This window comes from Uranotaenia lowii, chromosome 3 (assembly GCF_029784155.1).
Source record: "Uranotaenia lowii strain MFRU-FL chromosome 3, ASM2978415v1, whole genome shotgun sequence".
Classification (NCBI taxonomy): Eukaryota; Metazoa; Arthropoda; class Insecta; order Diptera; family Culicidae; genus Uranotaenia; species Uranotaenia lowii.
Window position 1 is genome coordinate 283,468,219 of NC_073693.1, and position 13,095 is coordinate 283,481,313.

A 13,095-nucleotide genomic window follows, 5' to 3' on the forward strand; every position below is an offset into this window, starting at 1 on the left:
ATTTATGTATGTGTCTACTAGATCGCCCCAAATTTGTGTGGGAAATTGTTTTGCGCTGCAGGCTAAAATTGATCCTAGGCCTGGTACAAGATCACATGCCAAATTTGGGCCAGATCGGATCACGGGAAGGGGTCGCTTAACGAGCCTAAAGTTTGTAAGGGACTTTGAGACATTTTGTTCAAGAGGAACATGAAAATCCAGTTTTTCATGAATAACTTTGGTCCCCTTCGGCCGATTTCTTTAAAAAAAAAGTTTTTCTTAAAGCCTAAACTATGGAAAATATTTTATCCCAAGACTGCATTTCGATTCGACTTATGATAAAAAAGTTATTAAACTTCAAAAACGGGGTACATTTGTTCAGGGTGATATTCATCACTGTTAATGCTGCGTCAAAATGTTCAAAGCGGTGTATCTCATTAATAGTGATGAACATCACCCTTAAAAAGGTAACTATTATTTGAAGCTTAATAACTATTGTGTCTTAACTTGAATCGAAATGCAGTCTTCGGATGAAATATTTTTCATAGTTTAGGCTTTAAGAAAAACCTTTTTCAAAAGAAATCGGCCGAAGGGGACCAAAGTTATTCATGAAGAACTGGATTTTCGTGTTCCTGCCGAACAAAATGTCTCAAAATCCCATACAAATTTCAGGCTGGTTGAGCGACCCTTTCCCGTGATCCGATATGGCCCAAATCAAATTTGGCATGAGACCTTGTACTAGGCCTAGGATCAATTTAAGCCTGCAGCGCATAACTTTTTCAAATGTCGGGTCATTTGGGGAACTCTAGTGTCATCTCAAGTACATAATTACAAATTTGATAGGACATTTAAAGTTGATTGGATGTCACATTGGCACCAATTTGGAACTTCCATAAAGTTTGGGTGGAAAAAATGCTGATATTTTTCATTTTAACTCGCGACGTGTTCTTTCTATAGAAATAAGTTTATGAGTCCAAGGCAGTTCAGGAAAAAGGATTGTTTTGAATCCAGAAAAGGTACAAGGAGTTTTTTTAATACACCATGAGAAAAAAATCCAAATAAATGTCGAGAAAACGGTTGAAATCGCAAAAGCTTAAAAATTGTTTTTTTTTTTAGTTTTAATGGCGGTCCCAAATTCGAACTTTTCTAATCGTTTAAGATCAAGAGTTAAAATTCGTTCAATATTTTTCAATTTGTTTCATTATTTTTAAATTTTTGATTATTTTTTAATTTTAAAAACATTTTTTAATTTTTTTATCTAGTTTTTTTTTATTTTTTTCAATTACCTAGTATCTTTCTATTTTTTATGTGTGAGTTTTGTTTTTATATTTATATTTTTTCTACATTGTCTTCTACATTTTGTCCAGAATATTTTTTGTATTTATTCATTTTTTTTGTTTTTCAGAAGTCACGTGAAACGCTCTTGAAATTCTCCTGTTTTATTAAATCATTTATATGTCCCTTTCTAAACATTTTGTTTTTTTTTTCTGTAAGCTTTTATTCAATAAGCCGCAGGCCGTGGCTCAGAGGATAGCCTTCAAATTTTCTAAGCCAACGGCCATGAGATCGAATCCCGGTCACGGCACACATAGTACAAAAATTTAAAAAAATAAAATTTGTTCAATATTTTTGGATTGGATTGGATTTTGTTTATTTATAGAGGATTTTAACCATCTTGGTCATTCTTCCTCTTGGAAAAAGAAGGTTACATAGTTATTTTTAAATTTAAATCTTACTTAGTATGTTTGCACATTTTAAAAACTTTATAAGTTTATCTTCATTTGCAGTGTTCAATGCTGTTGCGATGTCATGACCTATACCACTGCTTTGCCTTTGCTTCGAATAACGCCTACATTGTCCGATTATATGGGCCACTGTCAGTGGCTCATTACACGAGATGCATGTTAAAAGTCCTTTTGTATCAATATTTTTGAATTTATTCAATTATTTTGAATTTTTGATAAATTTTTTTATTTTTAAAACATTTTAAAAATTTTTTGGTTAACTTTTTTTTTGAATTTTGTAATTGTTCAGAATTTCTTTTCATTTTTTTTTATCCCATTTTTCTTTTGTTCAGATTTTTTTTTTAAATTTTTTTTATCCCATTTTATAGTTTTTAGAAGTCACGTAAAACACACTTGGAATTTCCTTTTCTATTTTATCATGTTGTATATGTTTGTTTCTCATTATATCGTGTCCATTATTGAATCGCACTTAAGGAACTTTAACTGAAATTTCTTTTGCGAACTTTTATTCAGCTAATATGGGACTTTGAACACATCAAATGGTTACTAAACATTCGATCGCTTAGGGGTTCAAGCTGCACGTGGTTGACGAAGCTTTTTTTTCGGAGCACATCGAGTAAAAACCGTTTCTTCTAGTTTTCGCCAAATTTCAGAAGGGTGTTAGCATCAACCGAATAAATGTACAGGTGCGGTGAAAACTAGAGAGAATGCATCCGACAAAAGAAAACCCCCATCAACCAGATTAAGCTTCCCCCCGTTTTTTTTTCGGTAATAATCAACCAAAACAACAAAAACTAACAAAGTTTATTACTTCCTCCTTTCGAAAAATCAAGAAAGAAATATTAGTTTTGACAAGTCAAAATAAAATAAAGGAAAAAATACACTCCAGTTCCCCCCGCCTTTCTCCGGACGAACCGATCGAGATTTCAGCCTTCCCGTTTCGTGATTATAAAGAGCTTACAAAGAAACTGACTGAGTTTGTGTGTCTGCTACTAGAAGGTCGGTGGGTTGAGGTTGAGATTGAGCTTTTGAGGTAGGGTACGGGGTACGGTACTACTACTGCTAGGGTATATTAATGGTGATTGCTTTCTTCGGTTTCTCATTAATTTTCGACTGGGCTGCGGCGCCTGGGAAGCCGGAAACTCACCTCGGCTCGACGAGAGATTGCTTTCTGTTTCCGGCACTTCTCTTGTTACTTCTCTTCTTGTTTGCGTGTGTGTCTGTGTGTCTTTGTTTCTGGCTCGGATATACATTTGCATTTCCGGTGCACTTTTGGATTTCGACTCCTGGGTCTCACTCGAATTTTGAAGTTTGAATCAAAGACTTAGTGACTAAGAGGGACAAAAAAGGTGACGGTGACGCGTGGCCCCTCCCATCTTTCCCTCGATTCGATTCAGCACGCGAAGGGAGACCGGGCTAGGGAGGGGCCTTTTGATTGATTTTGTTTCTTTTTTGAAACCCCGCGGTTCAGTTATACGGTACCACGCGCGACTTTTTTTTCTTCCACACGAGAAACAATCCCTTTTAGCTTTTCCGGAGTTAATAAAATAAAGTAAAAAAATAATATTTATATCACAGTTGTAGAAGAGTAAAGATTACCACCCCTGCAGGAGGAGGAGGATGAGAGAAGTGTTCCGAGTTGGGTAGTTTTTTTTTTATTGTTTTTGTTATAAATATACATGGGGGGGACTGTAACAGTTGTTATACATAGAGAGTTATAGTGAGGTGAGGGGGGTTTAAATTATCGTGTTGTTAGGTAAGACAGATTTCCTTTTTCCATGCCGGGGGAGAAGGCCCGGAATTAGAATTATACTATGGGTTCACATGGAAGTCACAACGGGGGGATCACAATGGCGGTAGGAATTATAATAGAATAGACAGACAGGGGTACACCACCAGCAGGAGGGAGGTGCACCTCGAGAGAGTTCGAGCGAAGAGAAAGAAGAAAATGGTGCTGATGATGATGATGATGATTGTGGTGCTAGGGTTAATGAGCGGGGAAAAACTATTTCTCCTTTCCTGCGCGAGCGTTCCGAGCAGCGCTCTATGCATACAACAGCACAGCAGATTACAATCGGATAACGGTGAATTCCGAAAGATTGCGGATAGGTGTGAAAGAATGGGTGCAAAAGGAACAAGATTGTTGTATGTACACAGAGTGGTGAATGGGATTGAATATTTTTGTGGTGAAAGGAAGAAGACTCCGAACCCAACACGCGGAAGACGGAAAGAAGCAACGAGTGGGCAACGACCCACTGCTACACATACCTGACATGCTGTTTTCGTTCCGTAGACTACTGGCCGAACTCTTGGCATTGTTCATTGCGTGACTGTTGTTGTTGTTGGTGGCACCGGTGGCCGAGATCGAAGAAGAGGCGGGGGCTTTGCTGCTGGCTGATTTGTTGTTAACGCTGTTGTTATTGTTGTTAACCATCGGGGGGCTACCGGAGGCATCCATCGAGTCCTCGTGGTCGTTTTCCTCGGAACGGCTGATAACATTTTCATCGTCCGAGCCACCCATTTTGACGTCCATGACCAGCTCCGGGGAATCCTGGGGTCCATCACTTTCATACCCATCGTATTCCCCATCTCCTGTATCGCTTCCGGACAGCTTTCGCGGTCTAACCCGCTTCCTTCTCTGTTGCGAAAGGGCATTTCCCAAGACCGGATTCGTGAGCAGCATACTCTGACCGGCAGCGGATTTCTGCTTCGATTGGCCCTGCTGTTGCTCCCCTCCCCTAGTGGACGTCGTCGTCAGCTGGGTGTTCCGACTGGCGGCCGCCGCTAACTGTTGCTGCAACTGTTGATTCTGTTGCTGCTGTGATTGGTTTTGGTTTGTTCCGGCGGCATTGACGGCCGCTGGCGGGGGTTTGTCGTCGTTCACCTCGGTGAGACCCTTTATCCGGAGGCTTTCCGCCACCCGCAGGAACGCGGCCAGCCGGTCCTGATCGACGGACACCTCGCCCCGGTACATGAAGTCCAGCAGACATTTCATGTCTTTGTAGGGTACATCTTTGAGGATCACGATCGGGTCCTTTTCCTGGTGCCCGACGAAGATCGCCTGGAAGTACGGACTGCAGGCCGATAGGACCATCTGGAATAGAGGAAATAAAAAAAGGGTGAGATTTTTTTTTGGGAAATGTCCTCTTTTTACACTAAGTATAATCGAAATATTTCTCAAAATTAACTTCAGTAGAATCGCCCTGTAAATAAGTCAAGGCGCCTTCATTTGAGAAGTGCACTTTCAAAATGTAGTTGTTTAGTTAATAGCTTTCCGTTAGATAGGCCTGAAGAAGGCAAGGAACTATTCGATAGCCCAAAAGAGAGCAAGGAGATATTCGATAACCTCGAAGAGGGTACAGATGTAATCGTCCCGAGGAGCTATTAGATAGCCCCGAAGATGGCAAAGAGCTTTTCGATAACACTTAAGAGGATAAATAGCTGCCCTGTGGATGGCAAAAAAGGGCAAGAAAGGGTCAAAATGTATCGAAGAGGGCAAAGAGCAATTCGATAACCTTATAAAGGGTGTGTACGATGGAATTGCTACACCATGAAATTGCTCTGACTTTCAACCGTTGGGTAAAATTTAATAAAATTTGGGTGGATTTAGTTCATAGTGCATTGTTTACATCCTGCAAGTTTTAAAGACTGTGATCGAAATGGAGTCGAAAGAACAGCTCATGCGTGATAAAATCTTGCGCATTCATCACGAAAACAAGGATCTTTCGCATCGTTCCATCGCTAAAACGTTGGGAATTGCGAATTCCACGGTGTCGCAAGTCATTGAACGGTTCAAGAAAGGATTGGCCACCGATCGGAAGCCCAGAAGGGAAGGAAAAAATATTCCGTACAACACCAAAAATCACAACCGCGTAGTTGGGGCCTTCAACCGAAACCCGAATGCCTCTGTTCGAAATGTGGCTAAGAAGCTGCACCTAAGCCGAAGTTTTGTCCAGAAGGCCAAAACTAAGGCTGGGCTTCGAAGGTTCAAGGTACAAAAGGCCCCAGAGAAAGTCCGCCAAAACCATCAACATGCTGACGAAAGTTGAATGCTGCATCATGGACGACGAAACATATGTGAAGGCCGACTTCAAACAGATCTCCAGAAACCTGTTTTTCACGGCCAAGGATAAGTTAAGCGTTCCGGAGCATATCCGTACTCAGAAGATGTCCAAATGTGCGAATAAATTCCTGGTTTGGCAAGCCATCTGCACGTGTGAGAAGCGGAGTGCACCTTTCATGACCCAGGACACGATGAACGGACAGGTGAAAGAGTGCCTCCAGAAGCGGCTGCTTCCTCTTCTGAAGGCCCACTACGTCCCAACATTCTTATGGCCGGATTTGGCCTCATTCCACTACTCCAAGGACGTGCTGAAGTGGTATGCGGACAATAAGGTCGATTTCGTGCCGAAAATGTTCAACCCTCCCAACACTTCGGAGCTCCGCCCCATCGAGAAGTACTGGGCGATTATGAAGCAGCACCTTCTTAAAAGACCTAAGGTAGTGAAGACAGTCGAGAAACTGCAGACAGTATGGGTTTACATGCAAAAAAACGGTTGATTCACAGGGTGTGCAGAATCTTATCGCTAATCACAGAAAGCGTAAAGAACTATTAGATAACCATTTGAAATGATATACTCAGAAGTCTTGAAAAGGGTAAACGTATGTATTCGATAGCTCCGAGGAAGGCTAAGAATCATTCGATAGTCTCAAAGAGAGCAAAAAACTTTTCGACAACATAGATAGATAGCAAAAAGTTATTCGATAGCCCGGAAGAGAGTAAAGACTATTCAATGAATCATGAAATGGTTAAGAAGTATTCCATACAAACCTACGCTAAAGAGGTATTTTACATAGAGCCCTGAAGAAGACAAAGAGCTTTTCGATAGCTTCAGAGAGACTAAAGAGGTATCGCATAGCCCTGTAGGTGGCAAAAGTCTAGAAGATAGCCCCGTAGTAAAGAGGTATTCGATAGCCTCCAAGAGGAAAAAAAGCCCACGATAGCCCTCAAAACTCACTCTTCTGGTCTAGTCTAATCTGTCCAATAGTCAGTTTTGCGCTAGTCAATAGGGATCACTGCTAGAAACTCACAAGGACGGCTTGGCAAATGAACTTGATACTCTCGTTGCGTCATCCTTCTACTGCTTTAGTTAGAGGCATGATATCTGTTTCAAAACGGTCAGTCGTTTAGGGAGAGACTGTCTGCCGTTCCTAGAAACAACCTGATAAATCTTTTGGTGTGGTCTATGCCCGCTTCCGGGCCTTGTAAAGGGCCTAGTCAAATCTGTGTCGGTCCCTCAAAATAGCCTGAGAACCATAAAAAGTGACCGTATATTCGGAAGGCAAACTCTTTCCCATGAGTTGGGAATATATAGTCAGGATTAGAGTGCCTATAAGAAAAGTGACGCCAACTGTCAAAATTGGAATAGCTACGAACTGTCAGTGTCATTCCAAACGAACAAATGACCTGTCAAATTCAGCCTTCTCAGGCTGAATTTGACCGAATTTGACAGGTCATTTGTTCGTTTGGAATGACACTGACAGTTCATCGCTATTCCAATTTTTACAGTTGGCGTCACTCTACTTATAGGCACTCTAGTCAGGATGAGAAAGCTTTTAGCGTTATAATTAAGTATTTGTGCTCGTTTAATTCTGAGCGTGTAGTCATTGGGTTTAATTCGAACCAAAATGAAGTGTTACGAATTAAGAGTGTGGAATGTTAAACACGCAAACAGAAAAGTAAACAAAAACAAAACAACATCGTGGCCGGAAAAGGCGCTAATTTTCCCGTTTCGTGTCATCCGTTCATCCAAAAGCTGTTGCCCGTAAAGGACCGGACCAACCCGGCCTCAGCTGATTGCAGGTGAGCGAATAAATGTCGGTAAGCACGAATCGGACCTTAATTCTTCCCAACTCCCAGGAAACGGTAGAGTTGAAGGTGACAATATTCGGCCACGACGGGTCATGGCTAAACCGAACGAAGCGGAAGGTAGAACCAGCTTACCAATACCGACGGCTCTCACAGGGCGAGTGAAGAATTAGCGCTGCAGAAATTCTTGAGAAACAACCGTTGTTTAAGATCTGGATTTTTTTTTTTTGGAAGCCGATCAGCCGTCGCATGGCTAAGCCGGAAGCAGATGTCGGAGGTGCTCCGGGTCATTGCCAGATTATGTGATACCTCAGGAAACCGAGCTGTGATACAAATGTTTGTGCATTTTGGATGTTTTTTTTTTTTGTAAATTTTGGTAGGAAACGGGCCCGTGAGTAATAATGTTGAGCTGGCTTAGGTTTTTAATATGTCGTAAAAGTAAATTGTGATTGTTTCTACGAAGTTTTGGGTTTAAAGTGTGTGTGTGTCATGGGTTAAAGTTAGCCGTGCAGAACACACTGAAAGTCAGTGGTGCTCACCTTGTTTCAAACTAAAAAAAAGTAGAGACACCACTCAAGTGCACTGATTGCGGTAGAAGTGGAAGCGAAAGTGCTTATATGGAGCTTAGAAGGCGAGTGGGTGACGAAGTTTCGGGAAAGGTCCCGATATTTTTAAGGATTGAAAACGCAGAGTAGAAGGGTTAACGATTCGCAGGGAACGCCCAGCTGCTAAACCAGGAAGTCGGCAATATTCGGAAGATTTGTAACGTACTGCAAATACTTCAAGCTAAAGAATATGTGATATCTGAATGCTCAAAGAAACTGGGCCAAATAACTATTGAAAGTTACGATAAGTGGAACATCGAGTTTTATGCTCGTCTGAAGCAACGAATCGAGCGTTACTACGTTCCGGCCACCGACCGTGGCTCAGAGGGTAGCGCTCAAGTCTTCTCAGTGTTGGCAAATCGTAGTAGAATGTCCCACTATCGGTGAATACTTGAACCATTTTGTAGCCAACGTTAATCTTCATGTTAGGTTTAATTCAACTTCAAGATTAAGTGCTTGACGAAGTGCTACCATAACTTGTTTTCCAGTTCAAAAGAGAATTACTAAAAATTAGATCAGTTGAAAATTTTTATAATTTCAAATTCTCTGTAACTTTTAACTTCTCATGACCATTTCCAAAGCTGGTTCGAACCAGTTGAAAATTGTGTTTTTTTTCTGGAACACATCTTATCACAAATTATCACCGGGTATACAATTCGAAGATCCTATCGGTTTAAAAAATTGGACCTGGGCGCCCTCGGGACGACGACGACGACAACGAATCCCTGTTGCTGATAGCACGTTTTCTGATACAGCAAATCGATGGTTGGTCCGGTTGAAACTTAAGGGAGGTACGGAAAGCCAACAGAAAAAGAAACCCGTCACCGTAACAGGAGAAAATCAATTCTCCTGATAAGGAGCGCCGTCGATGGCTAACAAAACAAGTAAGGAAGAAAAAACAGGCTGCGTCGCACCGCGACGCAGCAGATAAGCAAGCGCATTGGTGATGGTTGGCTAACTGTTGCGGTTGTTTTGTGAAAGTTCAATCGATTTTGGGTGTGTCGTTGTCGTCGGTTCGGTGCGATTTGTCCAGGGATGGCTCTGGAAAAAGGACTTTGTTGACCGACCATCTATCGAAACAGGTCGTTGAGCTGTATGTGTACTTAGGAACAATATGATAACGACAAATGCACATATAACTGCCTGCCTGTGGTTAGCGTTTTACTTTCAACTCTCGGCTCGATGAGATAAGAGCACAGCCTAGCGCGGTACAAACTTAGATAAGACGGAATTGTGTCCACAGGACGACACAAAAACTGGCTGTAATGGGACATAAATAGCGTATGTCTGAAGGTTGATTCTGTTTAAATTATTTCAAATTTTTCCTTACTTAAGAGGCTGTATTTAGTACATACCTCGATAAAAAAAAAAATCTCAAGTAAGTTGATTAAAATTTAAAATCCCAAAACGAATCAGAGCCAAGAATACCCCTGAAGTTATACTAGCAAAGAACTATTAGTTTCTGCCTGACTCTCACGTTGAAGTCTCCGGAAACAACGCTCCGTTTCACTGCCACCTTAAGGGGTATTTTTGGCTCTAGATATCTAGCTTCACGTGTAATTTTATTCCGATTATGTATTTTAACTTGTTTCTGAACTTAATTAACGCAATTGAATTTTAAACTAAAAAAAACTTACCTTGTGTGCTTTCAGGTACTGCCCCTCGACGGCCAGCGTCACGTCGGTGAAGGTTTCCGCGTGCAGCAGCTGGTCGAACACCGACAGCATGTTGGTTTGGTGGTTGTTCCACCGGAGGCAAAATCTTTGGGATGACATGGTTGCTGTGTTCTGGTTGGTTTATGCTAAAGGCTAACTGTCAACTGTTTTCCGGAACCGGATCCAGGTACGCGTTTGTTTCGTTTTCGTTCCTGGTGGCTACCACAGCCGTTGATGAAGTGTGTTTGTTGTCACGCGATTCAGAACGTTTGGGCTCTGCTCCTGTGAAATAGATAGAGAAGAAAAGAATTAGAATTGTTGCGCAATTTCGAACACACACGTTCCGCGGATTGGAAGCCATCCGACGACGACGGCAACTAAATACAACGACGCTGAAAGTCCCTTTCATGGAAAAACCAGTCTTGGGACGACCAACCAAGCAACGAATTGGGATTGGAAGCGTCGCGAGAATTCTACATACACCCACTTGTTATCTAGAATGTTAAGCGCGAGCGACTGCCTAATTTGTAGCGTTCTGCAGAACGCGTCGTCGCTGCCTCGTCGTAGGATTCTTCCATGTTTTATGCTAATGATATGTAAAAAAATGTGACTCAAGCTATTGGGAGGAATTTTTCGTAAGACGCAACTAACTGCTGCAAGGTGCGGCTTCAATAATTGGTGCGCGCCAGCCCTAAGATGGGGAATCCTTGAAGGTTTGAATTGCAAATTCAAATAGATGTTACCCCCACCGTTGGATTTACACCTCAATTTGGTAAACCACTGCCGAGAAACTGGGAGCTGCTAACTAAACAAACAATTGTTGTTCGCTTATATAAGTAAAATCAACCCCGAAGGAATCGAGCTTTTAAACTCAGACGCTGGAAGATTTTCGTCGATCATCATCATAGGAGGACGACAACGACCGCAACCGAGAGGATGACACAGCACTCGAAAAATAAAGCTAACTATAAGCAAAAGGTGATAAATAGTGTCCGTGACGGCAACGCAAAAGAAAAGATGACCAAATACCAGGCATCATCTTCACCGAGACGTCCACGTAACTAATCAAACAAATCAACAAGAGCGACAGGACCGTAAAGCATCGGTTTGTGAGCCTGTGGCTCTAGGAGATGAGATCTATCGAGAGTCCGATTGTTGAAAAAATCGAAGAGGATTACTTCATGTTTGGTATGTCAACCTCATCGAAATGAAATGAGCAAAAACAACAACAACAACAATCGCTAACGAATTCATCGGATCATCGAACGAATTCTGTCAGTTTTGTTTGCTCAACTGATTTGTTTGATACCTGCCCGGTTGCGCGAAATTGGTATAATTCAAACTGACAGCATCCTATTAGGGAGGGTTGTTGTTGTATCACAACGTTCGCACCTGACCCAACCTGGAACAAGTTGAAGCTAACAAAAAACCGGATATCAATCTCAACGGTACCGACGATGGCTTGGACCATTCCGCTTTCGTGACCTTGGCCACTGAGTTGGTAATCTGTCAGGCGGTGCGGCGTCAACGGTTGGAATGAATGAATATTTATCTCGTTCACACGAGGTTCCACATCTTCGCTTACGCGAGAAGCCCTGCTCCGAACCCCAGCAGCTTGATTGAAAAAGCATGAAGAAAACATAATATGCAAAATAATTTCCCTCTATGCGCGCGACGGCGACCCTTAACGTCGTCGGTCTCATCTGGTCTTCGTCATAGTCGGCGTTGTCCGGAGGTATCAATTAGGCATGTTTTTATTTTCTTTTTTTTCGTTAACTGCATGCTTCACTCGGTAGTTTCTTCGACACTAATCTACACCTTCAAGTAAGGATTTTCTCGCTTTTGAGTTGTTTCTTAGCGTATAAGCCTTTTTTGACACAGTAAGAGACTTAATTTTTATGTTTCTAATGTGGGACAAACAAATCATCTGCCTTTCCTTATGATAAGTAAGCCTCAAACGAGGTAACATTAATAAATTGCTCCTCGATTGTCCTGGAATCTGGACTTTTATAATTTTACATAATTTTATCGAGGAAAAAAAATCTTGGTTTATCACGTTTAGTAAATACGCGCAATTATCTTTTTTTGTCAAACTATTTTGCTGATATTTCGGCAAAACATACGAGAAATCTGTGATTGAAAATAATGAAAAATTCGGCTTCCGGTCTCAAAAAATTGGGAAAAAATCAGAACTTTTAAAATGAAATTATTTTTAGGCTGACACGAATTGGAATTTGAGTAACCACAATAAAAAGACTGCTTGAAAATAATTAAAACATTGAAAAATCAAACAAGAGAAAAGACAACTTTTTCTATTTAAATAAACTTGTACTATCACAATAAAAATGTTCAGGAAAAAATATAAGAACTTAAAAACTAAAAAAACAATGATAGAAAACTTCATTACGAAATGGAAAAATATGAAATAATAATAAAAAAGTATAAAACCAAATGACTATTTTTATGTTTAAAGCTGACAGTTCTCAAAGAAAAATAAAAAAAATAGGTTGAACAAATATTTGTCACCTCTTTCCCCTCAAAACATTGAGAAAGGAATAAAAAAAAGGTTATTCAAAAAATATAAAATACAAAAAGAAAAACATGAAAAAAATAAAATATTGAAAAAAAATATAAAAACAATTTCAAAAAATCTAAATGGTTCAATGACAACATGACAAAAGAATAATGAAACCAAAAAATTGATAATAAACAAGAAAATTTTAAAAAAATAAACAAAGTTCATGTATGAAGTATGAATTTTTTATTTTTTTCAATTTTGACATACATAATGTTAGACATATCAATCGAAAACCAGAAGAAACTTCAAACACTAAAATAATTTTGAAAAAAAAAACTCAATAAAAATCTTTTAAAAATAAAAAAGTGGTTGCCGAAATCACAGACAAATCTTGAATTTCACAGAATTTTAGGCGAATTTTCATCACAGAATCTGTGTCACAGAACACAAATAAAAATATTCACAGATTTCATAGACTTTTTAAAATTTCGTAGGTACACAAAGAAAAAGACGACTGTTGTTCTAATGATTTCAGCTGGTTATACCAATCATCAAAGCGTAGTTGATTTTCTGCATCAAACTATTAATATAATAGACTTTACTACAAACTGATGATTGACCTTACGCAATCAACTATGAATATAATTGATTCAACTATAATGGTATAATTGATTCAATTGTAAATATGATACATTCAACTACAATTGTATGATTGATTTTATGC

The 13,095-nt window shown here is 40.2% G+C and overlaps 1 protein-coding gene across 3 annotated transcripts in view; it reads right to left on the reverse strand.

Moving 5' to 3' along the window:
* The window catches only part of LOC129751291 (protein tramtrack, beta isoform-like), a 70,889-nt gene that overhangs the window by 18,747 nt on the left and 39,047 nt on the right, over nt 1-13,095 (reverse strand). For all 3 annotated transcript variants that reach the window (XM_055746713.1, XM_055746711.1, XM_055746712.1), the window contains exons 2-3: nt 9,836-10,135; nt 3,993-4,818 (exon numbers count right to left, since the gene is read on the reverse strand). In XM_055746713.1, the coding sequence (XP_055602688.1) occupies nt 3,993-4,818; nt 9,836-9,973 (964 nt within the window). In that variant the 5' untranslated portion in view covers nt 9,974-10,135. The remainder of the gene's footprint in view (nt 1-3,992; nt 4,819-9,835; nt 10,136-13,095) is intronic.